The sequence below is a fragment of the Salvia splendens genome, chromosome 1, assembly GCF_004379255.2.
Source record: "Salvia splendens isolate huo1 chromosome 1, SspV2, whole genome shotgun sequence".
NCBI classification, from domain to species: domain Eukaryota; kingdom Viridiplantae; phylum Streptophyta; class Magnoliopsida; order Lamiales; family Lamiaceae; genus Salvia; species Salvia splendens.
In genome coordinates this window covers 2519186-2544284 of record NC_056032.1, presented here as the reverse complement: position 1 = coordinate 2544284, position 25099 = coordinate 2519186, and the positions used below count along the sequence as shown (strand labels likewise).

The 25099-nt window shown below is 35.3% G+C and overlaps 5 protein-coding genes across 6 annotated transcripts; 1 reads left to right on the top strand and 4 right to left on the bottom strand.

Moving 5' to 3' along the window:
* Positions 1-861: 861 nt before the first annotated feature.
* LOC121793795 (dynein light chain LC6, flagellar outer arm-like) lies at positions 862-3587 on the bottom strand. Its single transcript, XM_042191831.1, has 3 exons — positions 3268-3587; positions 3091-3196; positions 862-1225 (listed from the first exon to the last, which is right to left on the bottom strand). Exons 1-3 carry the CDS (start codon positions 3424-3426, stop codon positions 1143-1145), a joined length of 348 nt encoding a protein of 115 aa, XP_042047765.1. The 5' UTR covers positions 3427-3587; the 3' UTR covers positions 862-1142.
* Positions 3588-6294: 2707 nt separating this feature from the next.
* On the bottom strand, positions 6295-8436 carry LOC121793786 (dynein light chain LC6, flagellar outer arm-like). Its single transcript, XM_042191819.1, has 3 exons — positions 8101-8436; positions 7920-8025; positions 6295-6657 (listed from the first exon to the last, which is right to left on the bottom strand). Exons 1-3 carry the CDS (start codon positions 8257-8259, stop codon positions 6575-6577), a joined length of 348 nt encoding a protein of 115 aa, XP_042047753.1. The 5' UTR covers positions 8260-8436; the 3' UTR covers positions 6295-6574.
* A 3456-nt stretch (positions 8437-11892) lies between these two features.
* Positions 11893-13833, top strand: LOC121793775. The gene has a single exon (XM_042191811.1). The coding sequence runs from the start codon at positions 12463-12465 to the stop codon at positions 13612-13614; it is 1152 nt and encodes a 383-aa protein (XP_042047745.1). The 5' UTR covers positions 11893-12462; the 3' UTR covers positions 13615-13833.
* A 3709-nt stretch (positions 13834-17542) lies between these two features.
* On the bottom strand, positions 17543-19233 carry LOC121795454. Of its 2 annotated transcripts, XM_042193997.1 has the most exons (4): positions 19116-19233; positions 18953-19026; positions 18622-18863; positions 17543-18110 (listed from the first exon to the last, which is right to left on the bottom strand). In XM_042193997.1, the coding sequence occupies exons 3-4, from the start codon at positions 18861-18863 to the stop codon at positions 17849-17851; spliced, it is 504 nt and encodes a 167-aa protein (XP_042049931.1). In that variant the 5' UTR covers positions 18953-19026; positions 19116-19233; the 3' UTR covers positions 17543-17848. The 2 variants fall into 2 exon arrangements, with proteins under 2 accessions (XP_042049931.1, XP_042049937.1); XM_042194003.1 differs by having other exon boundaries at positions 17543-18092; positions 18953-19233.
* Positions 19234-20456: 1223 nt separating this feature from the next.
* LOC121795468 lies at positions 20457-22481 on the bottom strand. The gene is made up of 3 exons (XM_042194010.1): positions 22396-22481; positions 22208-22298; positions 20457-20907 (listed from the first exon to the last, which is right to left on the bottom strand). Exons 1-3 carry the CDS (start codon positions 22463-22465, stop codon positions 20772-20774), a joined length of 297 nt encoding a protein of 98 aa, XP_042049944.1. The 5' UTR covers positions 22466-22481; the 3' UTR covers positions 20457-20771.
* Positions 22482-25099: the final 2618 nt, after the last annotated feature.

The following is a 25099-nucleotide window of genomic DNA, read 5'->3' as shown; positions in this document are numbered from 1 at the left end:
TGCCCCTCTCTTTTTTTTCAAAAATATTGGTATATGAATTATTCTTTGACTTTCTTCTGTATAATAACAATTCACAGAATAATATAGTATTATTTCCATAAATTTATAAGAACGAAATAGTTTATTTATAGGGTTTCATGCCCTTCATTTTTTTCGTGGGCAAAAAGATAAATTTAAAAGCCGTGTTATAAGTATAATTATGATTAAGTATATTTAAATGATATTAAAAATAAATTAATTATCAAAATAATAATATTAGTATTGATTAATAATAATAGTATAAAGAGTGAGACGAATGAGAAGATGTTATAATATCACTTTTAGTACTAGTTTTGTCAATGCCCAAAATATCCTTTATGATACAAATGAAAAAATGAAATTGTTTAGAAGGTATTTTGGAGTGAAAATTGAATCAGGTATCAAAAATGTGATTTTTAGGTACCAAAAACAATATAAAATAAAGTAGGAACTAGGAACTATACTATTATAAGTATGTCTTAATTGGAATGAAAGAACATAAATATTTTTTTAATTTAATGTGGCAATTAGCCATTTCCAAATTTTTATACTACTAGTACGTAGTACGTAGTGAGCAGTAAATAAATAAACTCACACATGAGAGTGCTTAATGTCTAGTCAAATCTTATATTTATTAAATTACACAATTATAAATCAAGGTGAACTAAGTAGTAGTACTGTTAGTTTAATTTAATTCGACACTTATACTAAATATCAATATTGTCATGTCATTCACAAAAATAAAAAACAAGAAATAAGATCATTGAAGAACCATAAAACAGATCAAGAACACCTCTTGCCATTGCTCAAACCGATCATAACATGCGATCGACCCCAAGAACATACGATGATAACAACTCCTGCGCTACTATACAGAAGCAGAGATTTCTTATAAATTCATTTTACCATTTTTATCTCCAAGAACAACGAGCAAACAGCGAAAACGGACATGAAAAAGTGGGAACTAACGACACCTTAGTGCCAAACCAGTACGTTTCACACAAAATATACAAGAAGAGGGGAGTCTTCCATGGATAAAGATATGTGAATGATAATACGTACAAAAAGCAAGGAGACGGCTATGGCATAATCATCCTATCTTCAATGTCCGCCTCCATTCAAGATCAGCCAGATTTGAAGAGGAGTACAGCTTTGGTGTCCAAATAGAAGTAGACAAAGTGATTCGTCTCATGAGTTACATAAGAACCTAAGGGCAATAGGCAACGACAAATTAGAGTGCGTTTAATTAAAACTCAATACCTAATCCAGATCATTGTCTGTTGTAATTTATCTGTAAACATTTAGGTGGAAAGTTGACATACATGTGTAGCAGCTGTAATGGCATACGAAATACAGGTAGGTGATCGGGTTTCATCCTACGACATATTGAAACACATAACACCCTAAAAGCATGGCTGTAACAAACTACACCGGCAGGTTCCTTCTGATCTAAAATTTTCTCAGTATCAACGACATGGGAGTGACTTAATTAAGAAATAAAATGAAAGAGCAATAGATTCAAATTTACATCGAATCTCTTTCTAGGTGAAAGAGATTTAAAAACCAAAGATGTTTGATCAAGGTTCAGACGACCAATATTCTGACAAGACACATAACAAAACTTTGTAACTAAAGTACGGATGATTCAATGAAAATATGTAGGCACAATCATGCATTTATGGAAGTGGTGAATAAAATGTATGATAGCATTGAGTTGTTTAGTGAACTCGTACATAATGGAAGTAACGTTAAATTTGAAGAAACATCCTAGCTATTTTATGATCTTACTCAAGAAAATATAAGATGAAGCAAAAATTCATACATAGTCCATGTGTCACAGATATAAGTTGAAAAGCAAAAACAAAGACAAAAATGAAGTTCGAATTACAATGGCTAGGAACTAGGAAGTCTATTTCAATATAGAAAAGAACACCATTCCATCCTCTGCTTTATTCATAGTTCCATACCAATCAATATGTTCTAATGTAACCATGTAATCGAGCAACATAAAACCCATGTTAAACCCCATCACGTGGCGATTAGCATTTCGTGATGCTTCTTGAGATTTAGACTCTAAAACAACACTCAAAATGCAATTTAGCATGTCCATTCCTCCAATGTAAATAAAGATCTTAGCCAATACATACAAGTCTCATCCATCTATCCCACACTATATCTACTACGTATAAATTATAAAAAAAAGTGTATATGGCCACCATATTTTCCCATCTGGCAAAACAACCGAATCAAGCTTCTTTCCGCATTAAATGCAAGATAAATACTGGCCAGGAATTAGAATATCAAATCACATCTCCAGCTCACACCAAGATTCCATTCTTACATCTGTTAAAACTGTATATCCAACTCACAAACACTCACATAAACACCAACAACAAGCTCTATAGCATAACTAAAAAATTTAAGTACAAAGAGCATTAATGATAAAGCTTAACAAGGCCCTTTTTTCTATACCAGACTAGCTATAAGATTACAAGAAAAGGGAGCTACTAAAATGCAAAAAATTAACTCCTGTCATCTGCTTAACACAACGACTACAGAGTAACTATTCGCTTAACCTCTTACAGTTTTGAATATCCAAAATAAGGTTAAAACGTAACCTAAATCAAACCAAAAAATTAAGCACAAAATGAGCATATCATGAAACAGCTTAACAAGGACCTTTTTCTAAATCAGACCAGTCATAAGATTACAAGAAAAGGGAGTAACTAAAATGCAAAAATTCAACTCATATCATCAGCGTAACGCAATAACTACATAAGGAAACTATACACTCAACCCGTTACACTTTCGAATATGCAACGGGGGCAGCACGTGAGCTAGCCCAGATCCAAAATAAGGTTAAAAAGCAACATAAACACAAACAACACATCAAGTCAAAGGACATCACAATGCACATAGTTGAGCTAAAACGAACAAAGTTAACAGCTTCATCAAAGTATCAAACAATAATGTCCAAAATAGAAACACTCCCAGTACCAGAACCTTCATCAATATCCAATGGAAACCAAGCAATAAACAAAAGATAAAAGCAACGAGAGGAATTTTGGATACCGTAATTCTTGCCAACGATGCAATGCCAAGTTGGGCCGTATTTTTTGTCGAACGTCTTCTTTATGTACTCCGCCACATCCTTCTCTACACTAAACTTCTCAAACGCCTATGAAAAATTCAACAAAATTCCATAAAAAACACTTAGAAAATTAGAGGGGGGGGGGGGAGAGAAATTACGCCAATTGCAACGTCAATAGCTTCTTTCTGAATGTCCTCCTTCATGTCTGCGTTCTTGATGACGACTTTCTTGCTGGGATTCGATCCGATTGAGGACTTCCGATCGTCGACGGAGGGCGCCGCCTCTCCAGTGCCGTTCCTCTTGGTGTCTTCGCTCATTTTTGCGGTGAGACTTCACTCCCTCTCCTCAATTGAAGATGAAAAATCCAATCTTTAATTTCAAATTGAAATCTTGAGAAAGAAAAAGGGTGGCATGTGTGGTGTCACTGACGGCGGTTTTGGTTGGGGAATATCTGCCTTTTCACTAATAAAATAGAAAATCAATTCTTTTTGCTTATCATCTTTATTCGTGAGTCACATCGCCGCAAACTATTACTCTCTCGCTTTGACTCTTGATCTCATATGGTCAAACTGTATTTACCAAAATCGACATGTATAACTATAATAGATTCAACGTATAATAGTCAAGATACTTTCATAATGAAATTAATAAAGGAAAAAGTTAAGAGTGCTCTCGCGGAAAAACTGTGCTCTGGCCGTTCTCAACCAGAGCAAGAGCAGCCGACGTGACATGCTCTGGTCGGCCAACGGCAATGGTGTTGGTTTATCATTTTTTAAAAATTCGAAAAAATCTGAAAATTTCGGACTTGATAAAAAAATATTTTTCATTTTCCAATAAAATATATCCATTTTCTTCACTTTTAATATATTTTTTCCATTATTTTTATCCCAAAATTCACACTTTCATTTATAAATACCTCCATTTCAACACAAAAAATTACACTGCATCCAACAACTCTCTCAATCTCAATTTTTAGGATTTTAATTATGTAATTTTTTTATTTTTTTTACGTATTTCGGGTATTTTGAATGCATTTTAATATTTGTAAATGTTTTTAATAATTGAAGTATTTAAATAGAATAATAGAATGGTGGGATCCTTAAATTGTGTAAGAGCATCTTCTTGCGGAAGAGTATGAATACGGGTGTTGTACTCTTACGGAAGAATAGATAATTAAAAATAATAAATATGGATCCAGACCCATATCCATATTCTTTAGCAAGAACATGGATGAAGATGCTCTAAAGATATAAAAGCATTGTAATTAATGTTACGCCTTGACCTTTGATTAATGAAGCCTTTGGCTTTTCGGTTTGCCATATGACGCATAACCATATTTGGTTTTATAAGCATGTTTGATATGTACATAGGTGAGTTTTGAAAGAGTACGTCTCTCCATGTTTTTCGCACGAATTGTTTGCTCGATTCTTGAAACACCATATATTTGTTGGTATTTATCTTATTTGAGGTGATTTTTTACTATAGAAGTAAGTCGTTTTTATCAAGACACCATAAATTTGTTGGTGCTTATATTTTATACAATACAAGTAAGTCGTTTTTATCAAGAGACAATGCGTCAATTCGAGAAAACTAGACAAAGCATACATGGTTTTGTGGAAAAAAATGTATTTCTTAACTCAAACATAGAGTAAGAATAAAACTATTTCATGTAGTACTATATAAACTATTTCATGTAGTACTATATAAATACAACTTTCATAATCTCATTGATATTAAGGCCATTTACAATGGGAGCCTTAAATACTAAGATCATCTCAGAGCCTATCTTCATTTCCTCCTGCCACGGCAACAGTTCATTTCAGAGCCTATTTTTCTGCAATGAGAGTCCATCACAGAGTCTCACATTTCCACATTAACACTAGTTTCTTTTAATTTTAATGTCAATGTCTAAATAACTTAAATTAAAATACATAATAAATTAATTCTCTACTCACATTTTTATCTCACATGTAATTAAGGATGAGGTGTTTATAGGGAAGAAATTGAATAAATTATTTTTTTTTATTTAAAAATCAGCCTCGACGCCCGCAATAGGCCTATCTCAAGGTCCATGGGGAGCCGAAGGCGGATCGCCTGAGGCAATTGCTCGGCCTTGGGGCAGAGCCCTTGGTGAGTGGAGATAGGCCCCCTCTCCGTGATGGGGGCCTTTGAGAGCCCACGGGGTGGCCGATAGCTTGGCCCAAGCTATCCGCCACCATTACTAATGCTCTAAGATCGATATTAAGAATCCGAATGGCTTATTCTTTAAGATGCAATTAGTGGTAAACATAAAAACACAAGAATTGGACATTTTACATTAGAAATACAATAAGATAGATATTTCACCACTTGAATCAAATTAGTCACTTATTAAATCATAGAAACATGCTTTTTTTCTTTGGGTTTGAGTTCGTAGGATTTTTTTCAAAGGAAAGAATACAAACTCACACATGAAAAGAGTTTAATGTGTACTTAAAATTATTTAAGTATTTAAATTCACACTTATAAACCAAGGTTTATGTAGATAAATATATAATTAATTTAATATAACTTAGATAGACTCTTATATCTAGTGCCTGATGTATATACCATTTTACCAACACTCCCTCCTCTAATCCCACAATACGTGATTCATTTTTATCAGGTCATTATCAATTTTATTACCAAACTAACCTAAAACACTAACATTATCTTCTTTTTTTCACTTTAGCCAGGACGGTAAAAGGGTGCCAATCAGATACTCAAATGTGAGTTATTCCACATTGAAAATATGAAATAAATGAGATCAACTTAAATACGGAATAAACCATTTTCAATCATCAATTGATTTTAGAATAAAATCTTACGGTTTAGCTAGTCTCCTTTTCACGTATCAAGTAGGCCTATTCAAGATTTAAACAGATTAACAGAGTAGGTAAGTAGTTGAGGATCATCAAAGGTATATAAAGGGCCAAAATGCGAAAATGCTTCTAAACAACGTATATTGCATCAAGTATCGCATTTACACAAGAACAGCATCAAGTCTAGGTCGAGATCATGTCATTCACAAAACTAAAAAGAGCTTAATTAACTCTACAGTCTTGATGAAAACAGAAAGACAAATCAAGAACACCCCTAACCATTGCTCAAACTGATTCATAACACAGCGATCAAACCAGGAAAAAATGAAGATAAGAACTCATGCATTGCTACACAGAAGCAAAGATTTCTTATAAATTTGTTTTACCATTCTTATCTTCAAGAACAACGAGCAAACAGAAAAAATGGACATCAAACAGTGGGAACTAACGACACCTTACTCCTTAGTGTCAACACAGCACACGAAATATACAAGAACAAGGGAGTCTCCATAGATATAGATATTGAATCATAATACGTACAAAAAACAAGGAGGGGCTGTGACATAATCATCTTGTCTTCTTCAATTCGTCACTGTCCGTATCCCCATTCAAGTCATTGCACGGATCAGCCAGATTTGAAGAGGAGTACAGCTTTGGTGTCCAAATAGAAGTAGACAAAGTGATGCGTCTCATGAGTTACATAAGAACCTAAGGACAATAGGCAAAGACAAATTAGAGTGCATTTTATTATATGGTAATACCTAATCCAGATAATTGTCTGTTGTAATTTATTTGTAAACATATATCAGATGGAAAGATGATAGTAGTATAATTTGTTTGTAAACATATCGGTGGAAAGATGACATAGATGCATATGGGTCATAGGAGTATAATACTATATGAGAAATGAAATGAAAAACAGTCAAAAGATTCAATGTTTCTGTGGAACTCTTTCTAAGAAAAATATATTCAGAAACCAAAGATGTTTAATCAAAGTTCAGACGACCGATATTCTGACAGACACATAACTTGTACGGAAAAGTGATCATGTTATTTCTGATCTTACTCAAGAAAACACAAGATGAAGCAAAAAGTCATACATAGTCCATGTGCCAAGGCTGTAAGATGAAAAGCGAAAGCAAAGACAAAAACGAATTTCAAATTACAATTGCTAGGAAGTCTGTTGTTCCAATATAGAAAAGAACACCAATCTATCCGCTTCTTTATTCACACCAATCAATATGTTCTAATGTAACCATGTAATCCAGCAATTTCTAAGCAACACATGCTTTCCTGCAAGTGTAGAGTTTTTACGTAAATCAACTAGAGGAATCATCAATTTACTAGTACTACATCCAATATTAGGGGCAATATGAAAATGGAGTAACTAAAGTGCAAAATTTTCATCTGCTTAAAGCAATGACAACATAAGGAAACTATACACTCAATTAGATCCAATATAAGGTTAAAACGCGAAGGACAGCTCAGTGCTCTAACCAAGCTATCATTGTTGCATCTATTAAATCTACAGATCAACTCACAAACACTCGCATAAAGACCAACATCAAGCTCTATAGCATAACTCGAAAACTAAGCACAAATGAGCATATAAAGAAACAGCTTAATAAGGCCTTTCTCTATATCAGACCAGTCATAAGATTACAAGAATAGGGAGAAATCAACTCCTATCAGCTGCTTAACTCGATAACTACACAAGGAAACTATACACTAGACCTCTTACACTTTCGAATATGCAACGGAGGCTATCCTAGATCCAAAATAAGGTTAAAACGCAACATAAACACAAACAACACATCAAGTAAAAGGCCAGCACATAGCTGAGCTAAAACAAACAATGTTAACAGCTTCATCAAACAATAATGTCAAAAACAGAAGCACTCCAAGCGTCTTCAACACTATCCAATGGAAACCAAGCAATAAACACAATCAACAAGAGGAATTTTGGATACCGAAATTCTTGCCAACGATGCAATGCCAAGTTGGGCCGTATTTTTTGTCGAATGTCTTCTTTATGTGCTCCGCCACATCCTTCTCTACACTAAACTTCTCAAACGCCTATGAAAAAATCAACAAAATTCCATAAAAATCACATAGAAAATTGAAATTAGAGAGGGGAGAGAGAGAAATTACGCCAATTGCAATGTCAATTGCTTCTTTCTGGATGTCCTCCTTCATGTCTGCGCTCTTGATGATGACTTTCTTGCTGGGATTCGATCCGATTGAGGACTTCCGATCGTCGACGGAGGGCGACGCCGCTCCAGTGCCGTTCCTCTTGGTGTCTTCGCTCATTTTTGCGGTGGGACTTCACTCCCTCTCCTCAATTGAAGATGAAAAATTAAATCTTTAATTTCAATCGCGAGAGAGAAAGTGTGTGGTGTCTGATTTGAGGAAAGCTGGTTTTCTCAATCGGGGTGACGGCGGTTTTGGTTTTGGAATATCTGCTTTTTCGCTAAACAAAAACAAAATTCAATTCTTTGCACTCAAGATAAATAATTCCATTTTTTCTGTTTTCTTTTTTACTTGTACATTTTACTTTTTTACTTTTTTTCTCTGTTTGACAAACACTTATTCAGTCAAAACGAAATTTAATCAAACTTTCAAGATTAAAGTTTTATTCTAAAGTCAAAACGAAATTTAATCAAACTTTAAAGATTAAAGTTATATTTTAGAATAAAGACCAAAATTGGTCCTGAATATATGATTATTTTATGATTTTGGTCCTATACTTTATCGTTTGAATTTTTGTATCCTGAACATTTCAACTCGAATCACAATTGGTCCTACACTAACAATTTGAATTTTGTGCCACACATTGATTGGTTGTGGGTTTGAGTTGGTTAGAATTGAATATGAGATTGTGGATCCTATACTCTAACAGAATAGTTAGTGTAGGATCAATTGTGATCCGAGTTAAAATGTTCAGGATGCAAAAATTCAAATGATAAAGTATATGATCAAAATCATAAAATGGGCACATGTTCAGGAACAATTTTGGTCTTTACTCTATATTTTACTATCAAATATAATATCATGTCTTTTTCGGCATTTTTCATTTAATTTTATTGTAAATATCTTTGGCTCTATGATGCGGGTTGATGGTAAAGTTTTTCATTTCCTTATAAGCTTATACATGTATAAACTTCGAAATAGAAAAACAAACCTCTCCATACATTCTTTATTTTAAATCTTTCAAACATCACTTAGTATTATTTGCTTGATTTTTGAAAGATTGTCAAGTTAGTTGGTGATAAGCGAGTTTGTGGTGTTTCTACGTATTAAAAAGAGGTTGTTTTATCATTAGAATAATAGTACGTTAATTTGAAAGCACGTACTACCTATGACATAATTTATCTTGCGGAAACAATTTTTTTTTCAGTTCAACTTGCAACAATATACATGTTTACAACTATTTCACATGTATGATTACCTATTTCTACAAGTTTAGATGCAAATTATACATCTAGACGTATCCTTAGACACAACACGAAACGTTGTGAAAAAATGACCCAAAAAAGTGTAACATAAGGTTGCAAAGCCTTCGACACAACGTGTAACACAAGTTATGTTGCTATGCATGTAAAGTTATAGGTGTGTATGTCACATGCCGTTGAGCAGCATGCGCCATAGCTCCCACCTCCACTTCAACCAATATCGTAACACGTGCTGCACATAGGGACGGAGACACCTGCGGCTAAGCCACCGCTCCAGCGGGGGCTTGGCCGGAACCGGACCCAGACCCCCCCCTATGCAGCCGCACTTCGCCCGATCTCCGCCCCGGCTTTGGATGGCCTGAAATTTGATGTAGACGAAGAGTAGAAGAATATCCCTAAATTGAAGAAGAAGAAGAAAAAGAGCTATCCCTAATTGAAGAAGACAGCGCAGTGTAATTGGGTTTTCAAGTGGGTCCCTAATTTTATTTTATTGGACTTTAAGTTGTGCCTTTATATTTTATTGTATGTAATTTTATTTGATAATGAAAAAAATAATGCAGCCCTAATTGAAGCCCAAATCTAAAATTACAATAGCGGCTCTTCTCCTTCTAAAACCATAACAGAGGCAGCGAATTATAGCATAGCTTTGGAGTCGGACTGTCGAATAGAGGCAGCAAATTACAACTTGTATTTTCCAGAAAATCAAAGGTTTGATTCTTGATTGACGGTTGGATGAATGATATCTTAGTTGTATATACTGAGAGGGAAATTTTGAACAAAATTAAAAATGAGGACATCCTTCGACGGTTTCAAGAAATGGCGACACGTCGAAAAAAGTTATCATCTAGAGTCTCGTAAAAAATTGTAAAGACATTTTATTTGAGTTGAATATTTTATAATAATAATAATAATAATAATAATATTTTTTTTAAAATTTCAGCACCGGCTTATTTGAAAGTCTAGTTCCGTCCATGGCTGCACACACCATCCATACAGAGGCTTTTAATGTTTTTTACATACTAGTGTAAAATAAAAATATAATTGTGAGAGGCATGAATAATGAACTCGGGATATTTGATGGGGTTGATAAATTAGAGTGATGATCCATACATATTAATTGCGGGGAAGCTTAGAGAGGGCCTCTTGTAGATATCCATTGTGTGAAGAAAGATGATTGAACACACATTGAGGAATGATGATTCTAAGTTATTCAGAAAAACCAAACATAGGACAGTAAAATTCACATTTGTTGCAGCCTTTCCAAAATCAATAAAACCATCTATAAAGTGCTACTATAACTATTGCCTTTCCTTGTCCTACACTATATATTTTATATGTATTATAGTACTAGTATTGATTACATCGGTAAATTACTTTTATAAATAATCATATAACAATTTAATTATGTAAACTCTAGAAACCACAGAACTAAACACATTGATTATAAGTTTGAATAACTAAGTACCGTTTATTAATTTTGGTTTATATAAATTACCTCAAATTATATTGTTGGTTTTTTTATTTTTTTTATATTGAAATTTTTACGTGGCTTTAGAAATGAAGAAAATAAATAAAAAATAAAGAAAACGGCAACTAAAATAAAGGAATATAAAAGGAAATTAATGGCGGTGACATAAATTTAATATTGTGGTCCAAGAATATATTCGCAATTTTATTAATATTTTTTTTCTATTATAAGCAAAACACAATTTAAATTCACACGCATTATATATTTAATAAACATTGAAAAGCTCTATATTTATTACAAATTTTTTATATTAAAAAATTTCTAAGTTTTGAACCGGAACCGTCGTTCCCTTAATTTGTTAGAACTAATTTTTGAAACTAAAACTACTGATATCTCATTGCATAAACATGTACTGTTTCATTCAAATTGAAATCCTAAACCAAAACAAATGAAATGTTCAAAATTTTTTATCTTGAATATTACAGTGGTCGTTGTTTCCTTTCCAAATTAGAGGTCACACATACTAAAATTAAGAAAACATTAAAAAATTTTATCTTGCATATCGGCACATATATATAGCCGTTATACTCCATTATTATGTATAGATTAATATTTTATACTACTACAATTGATGAACATGTCTATCATAACGTTTAACTTGTATTATTAATTTTATCAATGAGTTTTAAGATAACTATTCCAAAAATAATATTAAGGCGAAATATTAGCATTTTCAAGATTGTCGTTACTACTTACTCAATATTTTCATTTTCTCAATTCGTAACAATTTTATCAATTGCATTTAAGATAATTTTTCTAAAAATAAAATTAAGCCGAAATCAATATAGTGTTCTCAAAATAGCCATTACTACTTACTAATCGAATATACTATAATCCAACTTCCAATACATATTTGTAGTATCCAAAGCTACAAGAGCTCACTACTCACTAGTCATTTCCCAACCTAATAATAATACACATCCAAATCTTCAAGAACTCATTACTCTTTGAAATTACTCCACTCTCTCTCCCTCCCTCCCTCCCCTTCCATCTCTTTCCCCACCCTAAGTTAATAATGCAGTTGTAATCCATTTCTCAATTTGAATCTCTCTCTTGGTTAAATCTAGCAATCTAGAGCCCCCAAACAAGGCCCAATAGAGTGGCGCTAAGAACAATTAGGGTTTCGGTTGTCTTGTTCGGTTGTCAGAGTTAATTGCATAAACAAGTCTGATTTCCACGTGCTTCTGGGGACTCTCCCCTTCACTCTCCTTCCCCCACTTACTTCATTGCCACTCTCTCTCTCTCTCTCTCTCTCTCTCTCTCCCTCTCTCTATACACCTCACCTCCTTTGATCCCTTTCTCTCCATCCTAATATTCCAGAGCTCAGTGTTAATGTCCATGGCCGAAACTCATCATCCCAGATAAAAAAGATTTGATTTTTCTTCTCTTGTTTGCGTAGTTTCAAGAATCCAACACAATTTCCGATAGTAAAACCAAAGCCCACATTGCAAGATTGGATTTTTCCCATCTGGGCAATCGAAAAAGCTTTAAAAAACCACTGCTTTTTCAAGAAATCATCATCGAGCTTTGGCAATGGTGATGGAGGTGGTGCATGAGGATATGGGGGAAGGCAGCATGCAATGCACCAACCATCCGTACAAAAACAGCACCTCCGGCGGGATCTGCGCCGCCTGCCTTCAAGAGAAGCTCGGGAAACTCGTCTCCTCTCCATTCCCTGTCGCCATTTTCCCTTCCTCCTCGTCCTCATCCTCCTCTAGATCTGATTTCGCCGCCGGCGACCAGCCCCGCCAACTCGCCCCCTCCTCCGCCAAAGCTTCCGAGGATGGGAGCAGCGGCGAGTGCAACTATTACTCGAGGAGGTCAAGATTGCCCTTTGTTTTGACGCAGAAGAAGAAGAGCAAGAAAGATGGAGGAGTGGCGGTGGGGGGATCGGATTCCGGCAGCATTGTTTTCAAGAGGAGCAAATCCACCGCAACTCCCAGAAGAGGTATGCATTTCTTGGATGAAAATTTCTCTGACGATTATAGCCCTCATAGGAGGGGTTTCTGGTCATTTCTTTACATGTCAAAGCATTCTAGTGTTAAAAAGAGTGAGAAAGATTCAAACTTTAGCACTGTTGGATCATCTTCTGTCAATGGTGGTGGTGGTGTTGGAAGTAATAGTGGTGGTGGTGGTGGGATTAGGCCTAGGGAGAAGAAAGGGGAGGATTTTGTGGTGGTGGATAAGAATGGAGCCCCTGATCAATCTGCATATGATGGGAAAGTGTCAAGATCCAGATCTGTTGGCTGTGGGAGTAGGAGTTTTTCTGGTGATTTCTTTGAGAGGATTTCGACCGGGTTTGGCGATTGTACCCTCCGCCGTGTTGAGTCACAGAGGGAAGGGAAGCCCAAGGCACAATCTGTGGATAGGATGAATGGCCAAGATTGCATCAAGGAGAGGGTCAGGTGTGGAGGGATCTTTGGTGGATTCATGATCACCTCGTCCTCCTCTTCGTCTTCGTCTTCCTCGTATTGGATTTCATCCTCTGCAGAGGAGAATTCGAAGGCGATTAGGCATCTCTCCCATGGGAGGAGCAAGAGCTGGGGTTGGGCTCTTGCAAGTCCAATGAGGGCTTTTGGTAGCAAGCCTTCTTCTTCTTCTTCTGTCAAGAGGGATAATAGTAGTAACAAGAATGTGACACCTAATTTGGCTGCAATTCCTTCTTTACTGGCTGTGAGTGGCTGAGGAGGAAGAGAGGGGAAAAGGGTTGGATTTAGTGAGGTAATTAGCTGATATGTTACTATACATTTTCACATTTCAAGATTGGTGCTTTCATGTTGTTGCTGCTACTCTGTTTCATCATGTTGTGATATGTTAATCTTAGTTTACTTTTTTGTTGTAGTTTTCAGTCTGGAGTGTATTGAATTCTTCCTTGTATATCTAATGTGATATTGGTATTTGGTATGATGATGATGATGATGATGATGATGAGTTTTGATTTAAGGTTGGGAAATAAATGGATCCAATGTTTAGAATTTTCTTGATTTGCTTCACAACTTTGTTTTGCAAAGAGGCTAGAATTGGTATTTGGTGTTGAATTGTAGGAGTAATAGAAGATTTTGTGTGACATGATTGGTGACTAAGCAAACATTACATGCATAAAGATTTGGAAAATGGATTTGGGATTTAGATCTAGTTGTGTGTGCTTGTCTCCATCAAGGAGGCTTTGTAGATAATGTGTTGGTTTAAGACGTCAAAAGAAATTTAAGATAGAAAGAAAAAGGTTGGATCACATGTCACTAGCTGAGCATGTGCAAGGTCCCATTTCCTATGTCTAATCATTGATCAACACAAACAAACACAAAAGAAAAGAATCATATAGTTTGGTTTAGTCAAAGTGTTGCACATGTTTTGGTGAAGATAAAGACACATTTGATTGGGGTATTAATCTACTCCCATGTCCACTCTAATCTTGATAGAGATAGAGAAAGAATGCAAAAATATTTGGTATTTTGCAACAATAATTTTGCAGACACTTTCTACAATGTAATGAAGAGGTCTGTCGACTAGAATCATTCACACTTGTCTTTTATTACTTGTCATATCCTTTTACTAGTACTACTATATATTGAGTAATAGTGATGGGTTTCTTGAAAATGAGAAATGTTACACTTTGGAAAAGATACAAATACATAATTCTTAATGATTTTACAAGACTCTTAACCATGTGTGGGACCTACTTTGTCCGTTGCCTTGAATTCTTGTAATTTGTCCATTCTCATACAGCCGGACCCCACCACCTTATCAAAATAGTAGGAGTATTTTGATCTCAAATGGGGTAAACACATTTTTGTTTGTAAAAGTTGAGTTCTTATCATTTTAATTGCATAGTTAGGGTTGGTTGTTCAGGGCTGGTTAATCATTCAGTTCAGTTAATAATCGAACCGAATTAAGAAATCCTCTCAAACTAGGAATATAGTACGTTTTTTTGTTTATAACAATTTTCTTGTGTCCGCTCGTTGCTTTTCTTCTATAGTGTGTTTGGATAGAGCGTTTGCGTGTGTCTATACTGATTTTGTTGATTTTCATTGCTGCCTATAATCTGAATTGCTTTTGTGTTACTACTATATTAGTGCTCATCATCTTTTTGGCTTCTAACATTGTGCAACGGATAAAAACAAAATAGGGTCATTTGATCAGTTGATCCTCTCTCTATATATGTGAAAGAGAATGGAGATGTAGACTTATGAGGGATGATAATAGGACATAATATGCAAAAAGACATGAAAGAAAAGTCTGTAGTGTTATAAAATCCATTTAGGTGGAGCAGATGATTATTACACCATGGATCAAAATTTGGGAAAGGACATACTTTTTGGAACCCACAAAACAGAGATAATATTCATTTTAAGTGAACATTTTGTAACACATATTTCATGACCAGGCCCCCCTCAATTTAGGGATATTTTGCTTGTCGGGAGAGGGTAAATTTTGGTCAATTGTGGTAAAATATGTAGTCTACTTTCTGGGATTAAAAATTGGTTGACATTCATTGCATTGTATATTCCAATAAGTGTGACCAAATTTGCTTCTACAATGGAAAGTGATGCTTGGTAAAAAAGATGAATTTACATGTTTGGGCTTTATCTATATGGAGTATTTTACTACGATTGAGTTATATGTTTCTCGATATATTACCGGTAAAACTCATAAATTTTGAATCAAATATGTACTGCAATTTTAAAAATCAGTAAAAATTTGAATTTATTCCTAATTATCTACAAAGAATTTTTTGTTTTGGGTGAAATTATATTCGGTATGGCAGCCGAGAAATCATACGTGGAGGTCACTAGCAGTGAGTTAAACAATATCGTTTGTTCATACAAAAAACGACTTCTTTTGGCTGAAAACATCAACAAAATAGTATACTAAGATAACAAAACCAAATTTTATAATTTTTCTAACTATTTTTTTGGAGTTGCATGACGAACCAAATTTTGATCAAATATGCATAACAAAAGGCACATGATTTGATATGAATATTCCATGATAATTTACTCATTGCCTCCTAGAGTATAGGATCCACAATCTCATATTCAATTCTAACCAACTCAAACTCACAACCAATCAATGTGTGGCACAAAATGTTTGATTTATAGTCATGATAGTTGCAAATAAATAAATTTAGCTATGTCTACAAATCTCATTCATGTTGGTTAAATGATGGATTGTTTTGGAAGAACAATATTAACTATTGCATATGTACCTTGTTTGCCCTCATATATAAAACTCTTTACATTTGCACATGTCATCTCAGAGATGTGTCCGAATGTTTTGTAGTAGGAATTTTTTTTATATACTAACATTCATGAATTCTTCACAAATTTAGTGAATTACTGTTCTAAATTATAATACTTTTTGTATAGTACTACTATTATATCATATGTACGTTGGATTTAGCACAACTCGAATAGGCATAATTTGGGAGGTTTGGAAAAGGTGCCACCACTATGTCATGAGATTCGTTTTCTGTGGTGAAAAATGTGAATAGTCAAACATGAAGGACTAGATTAAAATATCACACTACTTACAGGGGCAGAAGTCTATATTACAAAGATAGCCCAGCATATATATTGATCTGAATTGGGCCTTTTGGGCCGCTTGAAAAATCTACCTCTATAAAAATCTTGAATAAATTCTCTAATTCACTATTAATTTTGTTATTTACTACTAAAATAAAAAATTATTATCACATTTTACTAAAAAACTCTATTTGAACTATTGCGTGTGATAATGTTATATACTGCCTCCGTCTGTGAAATAATGTCATAATTTGCCATTTCGGGGTGTCCGCAATATAAAGTCTCATTTACCTTTTTTCATTCTAAGTATCATTAGAATACCGAAAGAAGTGTGTCTTGACACACGCTCCTTTGTCTTGGACTCTTCCGCTGCACTAGTAGTTTTGTACTAGGATTTCCTAGACCTAGTTATCGTACTTTGTTTTGATTGGCCATGTACCACTTTCGTACTTTGAAACTTATGTTGATTTGACTCACTATCTATGCTTATTTCTTCCATCTTCACGTTTTATTTAGTCACAATGAAGCCACACTCACTATCACTAGTAAGTGCGGTCGTGACAGAGTGGTATCAGAGCAATGTTCTTCCGCTCTGGACCCAAGAATCTTCTTTCAAGCCTTAGTCTAGAATAGTAGTACTAGACTAGAATGTTAAACTTAAATATCTATGTTTCTTGAAGTTTATAAGGAAAAATAATTCTTAGTCATGCAAAAACTAAGTCCCTTTTCTTTTAGAGAAAAATATATATTTCACGAATCTTTATTAGTTGCAATCTGACACTAAGTGTTATGCATGATCAATTTTGCGACTTTTTGAACAATGTTTGTGGAAATCTTGTTGACTAGTATCTAAGACTATGACTAATGTATGCGAACCTAGAGTACCTAAGAAAGTATGTTAGGCTGAAACACACTTGAAAAGTAGTGGTAGGATGAAAACTCCTTTACCACTTTCTAGAGCGATGAAATGAACAAGAACATGCAAGTTAGGGCGAACCCCTAATTTTTTAGCGAAATATGAGACGATAGATGCAAGTGAGTTCGAGAGGGAACTACGACATCACCATACTACTCTTATGTTTCGACGAAACTCGTTCTACTATATATCCATTGGGGATGCATATATAGCCCAAACCAAATTATTTATAGATTGTAATCTCCACATGAGAACCTTATTATGATCTTTTGACACAACGATTAGTCCTATGCCCTCTATCACATGCATATCATATTGTACTTTCTTTATATCCTACCCATCATGAGTTGATATTGAGAAACCTCTTCCTTCTATGTAGATGACACTTCAGCGATTCACCCACCGTAGGCCCCTTAGCTCGCACGCCGGTCCGGAGGCGGTGATATGCTACTATTGGACGAATCGCCGATGCTACGGGGACTCACAGGTGGAGTTCGTCGCTCATTATGGGAGATTGTGGGCCAGAGCCCACCGGCATGGGGTGACGGCCTACGACAATATCGTTAGGCTGATTGACCTTTTTCTGGAGGAGTGGCAGGAGCGGGTCACGGTCACGGTCACGGTCAAGCTCTTCATTAGGCGCCCAGTTTCCAGTTGGGTGCTTCAAGTATCGCGACGGACCGCCACCGGCCTTTGCGGTGCTCAGGAGCGACAGGTTCTTGAACCTACCACAAAACAATTTCCTACATCATTTCCAACCCTTTATTAAAACAGAATTCAGATAAAGCACAAAAGGATCGGAGCACAGAAGATTTTTGATACAGACAGTTTTGTTCCGTCGCTGGAATTCACTGAACCGGGAGCTTCAAATTGGCAGTGCTACCAGATTTTAGGGGAAACTAAAACTGGGGTGTTTTGGGTCAACTCAATTGTATGACAGGGGTAGATTGGTCTGTTCTTTTTATTTTCCCAATTTTCAGAATTGAACAAAACAGTATGCAGTACATTTTCATGGATACATTACTAATATAGTGACCAAAATATAGATAACACTGTACAATAATATCAAGTCACTTAATAATATGAATGGACAGTCAACACAAGCAATAAAATGAAAAACAAAAGCAAAAGGGTAGAACCTTTTTAGAACAAAGAATCAGAAGCAAATGGTTAGCTATAACATGAATGCATGAATCTAGGTTCAAAATTATAATTTATTTATGCATTTAGTCTAATTAAAGTAAGATGGCATACACAGCACAAAGTAGGTCGCAGTTCTTCTCGTTGGCTCTCCCCTCAATCACGGACCTCGCTTTCACGGCAATTTCATCCAGGAAGTTCAGCTTATCTTCCAAGACTCCTTGTGGGATTGGTGGAGCAATGGTGTCATCGTACTTGAGGTGAAACTCTATTTGCTGAGCCGGAGTGTATACACGCTGATTAAGGCTTGCAACGAGCGCCGGTCGAGGTCGGTAGCGAAAAGGGAAGAATGTCATCTGTCAACAAATATGAAAAAAAAATTGTACACAAATTTAGATCCCAATATTAATATGGCTGAGTCTAAGAAAGGGTATTAAAAACTTACTTTGGCATGCCGTTTGACGGGGTACGCCGTAGAGCAGGAGAAGGCCGGTCCGGAGAGCCGGAGAAGGTGGGGCGCTGTGGAAGAATTATAAAGCCCACAGCAAATTGTTAAGCTAGTTGAAGTTGATAATTTAGTTTTTCCAATACCGCTCACACCGACTTACTTCAACTTCTACTTCTTCCTCAGGCGTCTGAGTCTCCTCCATGAGATGAATCGACGGAAATGGAAGAGAGAATAGAGAGATGGGGAGAGTTGCAATTAGCTATAGAGGCATAGATAGAGAGAGGAAGACAATCAATTGAAATTTGAAAACACGTCCGAGTATTTTTCACTTTTTACGTTATCTAATAATTTACTCCTCTAGTCCCATTTAAGATGACCACATTTTCTTATTTTCTTGTCCTAATTAACATAACCATTTTCCAATTTTAAAAATAACCTCTCCTCTCATCTCACCTCATTAAAAAATTCAACTACTTTTTTCCTCTTTACTTTATACCACTTAACAACACTTCCTAAAATCCTGTGTAACTAAAAAATGTGGTCATCTTGAGTAGGACGGAGGGAGTGCCTAGTAAATTAAGAAATTTAATTATATTCCCACTCATAAATATTATTGAAATATCGAACAAATTTATATATCTAGAATTTTGGGAACAATATAAAAAGTAATGATGAAATCATACCAAATAATTATAAAAATTAATTGTATTTATAAACTCATCTCGGTATTGAAATATAGTACTAGTATTCGCACATGACGTTTGTCCGGTTGTTGAATTTGGATGATTAATTATTTAGCTGATTGCAAAATAATGGAAATAGAAGTATAAATGCTTAATTGCTCAACACATTCTCGTCTCTATTTTATTTTAATTTAACAATAATATTTGAAAATAATAATAATAATAATAATAATATTGATATTTTATTATTATTATTATTATTATTATTAAGTTGGGAGCTGAAAATTAAGGCTTCATGTGTTTTTGTTTTGCCTTCAATTTTTTCTAACATACTCTCTCCGTTTCAAAAAAATATGCACTTTAGATTAAATATGAATTTAAATATATAATTAATAAAGTAAGAGAGAAAGAAAAAAAAAATATTGTTAGTAGATAATAAGTCTCCCTAATAAATACAAAAAGGTATATTCTTATTGGAAGAAGTGATTAGAATATTGTCATATTTTAAAATGGCTCGTGAATGATGCATCTGCTAGATGTGACACAGCAATGTTTTTCCTTTGCAATTTATGACATCACATGCTAGTTCATATTCTTTGGTAGACTGGTAGGTGTGCTTTTGTGTAATCATGAGATTTCACTAATAATCTGAACTTTGGTAAATTTCTAAGATTAACCTCTTTTTAAAAATAAGTAATTATAATGGAGGATTCAATGTAAATAAATATTGGGAATCAATTCAATTTGAAGTTATATCCTTCATTTTATTTACGGTTTGAAAATACATTTTGATTTGTTTGTTTTTATCAAAAAGGAAAAGACTAATCGGTCATTAATATTACGAACTTTGTTCGAGTTCCGATTTTTTACACAAACTAAAACTTGATCGTAAATATCATTAACACAACCAACCCTTATTCAGTTGTTGCCACAACTCAGTTGAAGGCCAAAAAAAAGACATCGTTTTGTCTCAATATTCAAATCTGAAAGCATAGAACTTGAGCGAAGTTTCCTCGTCTCTATACGCTGGAGCTACGCACGTCTGCACCATGTCCTATCTAATCTACTATGGCATCCGAGTTTATTATGGATTTGAAGAAGCACAAACAGTTTCTTACTCGTAAGGTCGTGATTCAATTCTTGTGTTGGTTCTGTTTCAGGTCGAGGAACTTTGCAACTCGTTCTGTTTTTGCTCCTGACTTGTGGTCGTAGTACTCGACAATAGCAGCCCCAGACAATGCAGCAAGAGTAAGTGCTTGCGCGTGCAACCTGATTGCCAAGTGTTGGTGTTAATTATAACAAATCGAACTCTACTTTTAAGAGACCAGACTCTGACGAGACGCGGCAGAGGGAAGATCTCCTCTGCTTCATGATAGACTCAGAAAAAACAAAACTACTTTAAGATAGTTATGCTACTGAAAACAACAAAAATGGCTGTAAATCGACAAGGGAAATCAAGAAATCAAAAACGACTCCTGTTTGCTCCTTTTGGAAGAAACGGGATATCACCATGCTCAGGCACCACAGGGGCCTGTTTCTTGTTGCATAAACAGAAAGGGATGCAAGAAAATATTTTCCTAAATTGCTAACTATACGTATCTACGAACCAAGATTATTGATCAACCTCAGATAACATGCAATAGTTCAATCCTTAATCCACTTTAGAAGCCAAAACTATGTTCCATGTTAGCATGGGAGGAACTAATGCTAACAATTGAGAAGCAAGTTATTGCATCCACATATATTTCAAAATCACAATGAGCACATAAGAATACATCGAGCACAATTCTTCATGATTAATATTTCATAAACATCGGCCAACATACAAAAACCATAAATTCAAGTTTTCAATCCTCAATTCACCTCTAGAAGCCAAGATTAAGTGCATTATCGTCACAGCTAGAACTAGAACCTCAACAGTTTGTACAATTATACCCCAATGCTAATGATCAGACGATCGCATCTATGTGTACTTCAGAATCACAACAAGCACAGAGTTCTTCATGCCAACAATTGTCAATCAAACTTTAGAAGCCAAGATAAGTGCACTATCGTCATAGAAAGAGCCTCAACGATTGATACCCCAATGCTAATGATCACACATTTGCATCTATGTATTGTATACTTCCTATCACACAAGCACATCAAGCAAACAAATTTCTTCATGCCAACAACATACAAAAACCACAAATCCAAATTTTATAATCCTCAATCCAAGATTAAGTGCACTATTGTCAAGAACCTCAACAATTTATCCCCCAATGCTAATGATTACAGAATTGCATCTAATGTATGCTTCTAAATCACAACAAGCATATCACAAAACGCAGCAAAAAGATTTCTTCATGCCAACAACATTCAAAAACCATAACTTCACCAACTTAACTAGAAACAACCAAATTGCATTTGTAAGCATAACAATACCCCCAAACATCATATACACAAATTATAACATCATACAACTGAACAACAAAAGTCACACACAAGGGGAAAAAAAGAAGCAAAACTAAATCCCCTTTTAGCTACAAATTCCAAACAAGAATTCAAGAAAACAAAAGTAGAAACGCACCTAGCGTGAATGATCTTGACGCTTGTCTTCATATTCGGCTGAGACCAATTGTATGCCATTGAACCCACAATCCCACTCGCCCACAACGTCCCTTAAAAAAATCCAACAGAGCGAAAACACTATTAAAAATCCAATCTTGTAAATGGAAAAACAAATAAAAATAAGAGAAAAAATGTATTCATCGTTACCTACAGTACGAAGCTTGTGCTCCACAACCCATTCCCTCAAAGCTTCAATCTTGCCTTTTTCTTCTCCCATTTCTTGATTTTTCTCAACCTTTTTTTTATTGTTCCCTTCAAAGTTATTGGGAAAATCGGGTTTATGGGGCACTTTACACTAAAGATTACGTAAATGTACCAATTTTGTTATCTATTCCAAAAATGGGAAAAACGCCAACCACATTGGCGTTTCTATTAGTAAAAACGCCAACCTCATTGGCGTTTATCTTCGCGTCGTATTGGAGGTGTATTTTCGCCAAATACAGCGGGGGAAAAAAACGCCAATGAAGTTGGCGTGTTTTAAGCTAAAACGCCAATGTAGTTGGCGTGTTTAATTAATAAAACGCCAATGCAGTAGGCGTATTTACTAATAAAAACGCCACTGAGGTTGGCGTGTTATTCTTAAAAACGCCAATTTGAGCGGCGTGTTTCTGTTGAACCATATCCTTATCAGATCTCCCCCAACATCGCGACCCTAAACACTTTCCCTCCCCAAAACGCGAAAACCCTTCCCAAACGCATAAAAACCTTTCGCTCGGGTCGACCCGGTGGTGGATTTAAGCGTGGATATTTTGAATTTGGCTAATTCTTTCAACCATTAGTCCTTCTAATCGGTTAGTCTATCAAATTTTAGACTCATTCTTCTAAACATTAGTCTTCCAATATTTGATTGATTGTTGTGATAATATATATTGTAGTGTAATTAATATAATAGTTTGACCAATTATTATGGGTACACTAATATTTCGATGGATTATTATGATAGTATACATTTTAATGGAAATATTTTGACCAATTGTTATGCTATTATATGTTATAGTATATTTTATGGATTGTTATGATAATACATATTGTAGTGTATTTAATAGAATTATTTTGTCAATTTTTTGGCTGACTCTACATAATGATGAATGTAAAAATAATACATATTTATTTGTATTTTACATTATTGCAGATAGTATGACGTGGTGTGTCAATTTATATTGGGGTGGAAAGATAATTCCCGGAGCAGTTATTTCGTATGATCCTCCTTTTGCTAAAGGATTCATTATGTTGGATGAAACAATTTCGTACGATGACCTTGTGGAAAAAATTTGTGAAAGGATGGGGATAAGCATATATGAAAACAATATTCAAATAATATGGAAACGTACTATATGCTTTGGATCCGGAGTCACGTTTATAGGTGTTCAACTAGAAGAAGTATGCATGCATCTAATGTTTAGTGAGAGTATGGTTATTGGAGGTGTAATTGAATTATATGTTGAGTATTCGGCAATTACTCAACATCATAGTCATCATGTCATAAGTTATGATGCTGGTACGTCAACGAGAGCCCAAGAACCATATTTTGCTGCAACACAAGATTTTGATGTTGGTACGTCTACGAGAGCCGAAGAACCATATTTAGCTGCAACACAAGATTTTGAAGCTGGAGGCGTGCATTTAGGGGATCGTGACAATTGTGATGTGGTGGAGGACATAATAGGTCCTGATAAAGCCGACTTTCTTGATCCACAATCACCTTATAATTCTGAAGATTCCGACACGGTTAGTACAGACTCAGATGGTGATCCGTCGGATGATGAACAATTTGTTGCTTCAAGACCATCCATTCCACTTGGAGAAACAGCAGTTGGAGAAACATCAGTTGGTGGAAGGGCAGTTGGAGGAAGAGTAGTTCCACAGTTCCCACAGCCTGGAATCAACTACTTTCGCACCTTACCAGGTCCATATGATAGTTTTGATCCCAAAAACTTTGAGCGTGATGATCCCAGTGTGCATTATTGGAGTGAAAAGGATCCTACCAATGTCGGTTTGCATACTAAATTTAGAACGAAGTTGGAATTGAAGGCAGCTGTGACTCATTGGCATTTGGAAAAAATCCGACAATATACAGTTGTTGAAAGTAAAGGAAAGAGATGGCATGCAGTTTGTAAGTGGCCACAGGGAAATCCGAAAGATACGTCCTTACCTAAATGTTTGTGGGAGTGCCGAGCAACACTGAGGAAGCATGATGAACACTGGCAAATTAGAGTGTTCAGCACTGCTCATACTTGCATGGGGGATCGTAACTATAATGGCCACGCTAATCTTTCGTCGGGTATGATAGCGTTGAGTGTTCGCCATCAGATAGAAAACGATCCTTGCTACAAGGTAAAAGCAATTGTGGCGGATATTGAAAATAGATTTCATGTCAAAGTTAGTTACAAGAAAGCATGGTATGCTCGGAGGACAGCGATTGAGCTTGTATACGGTGGATGGGAGTGGTCGTTCAAAGTTTTACCAGCTTATTTGAATGAAGTGCAAAGACAAAATCCTGGCACAATTGTGGAATGGATGCACGATGACATATTAAGCAATGGTATGAACAAGGTATTCAAGTACGTATTCTGGGCTTTTGGACCAGCTGTGGAGGCTTTTCAACTATGCAAACCAGTTTTAACGGTTGATGGAACTCATCTACGTGGACGATGTCGAGGTAAAATTCTTATTGCCGTTGGATTTGATGCTAATAAGAAATGTTTGCCTGTTGCATATGCCATTGTTGATGAGGAAACCAAAGAAAGTTGGAATTGGTTTATGGAACGCATTAGACTTCATGTAGCAAAGCATGAAATATGTGTCATATCTGATAGGCATGTGGGAATCATAGATGCAATGAATTCTCCCA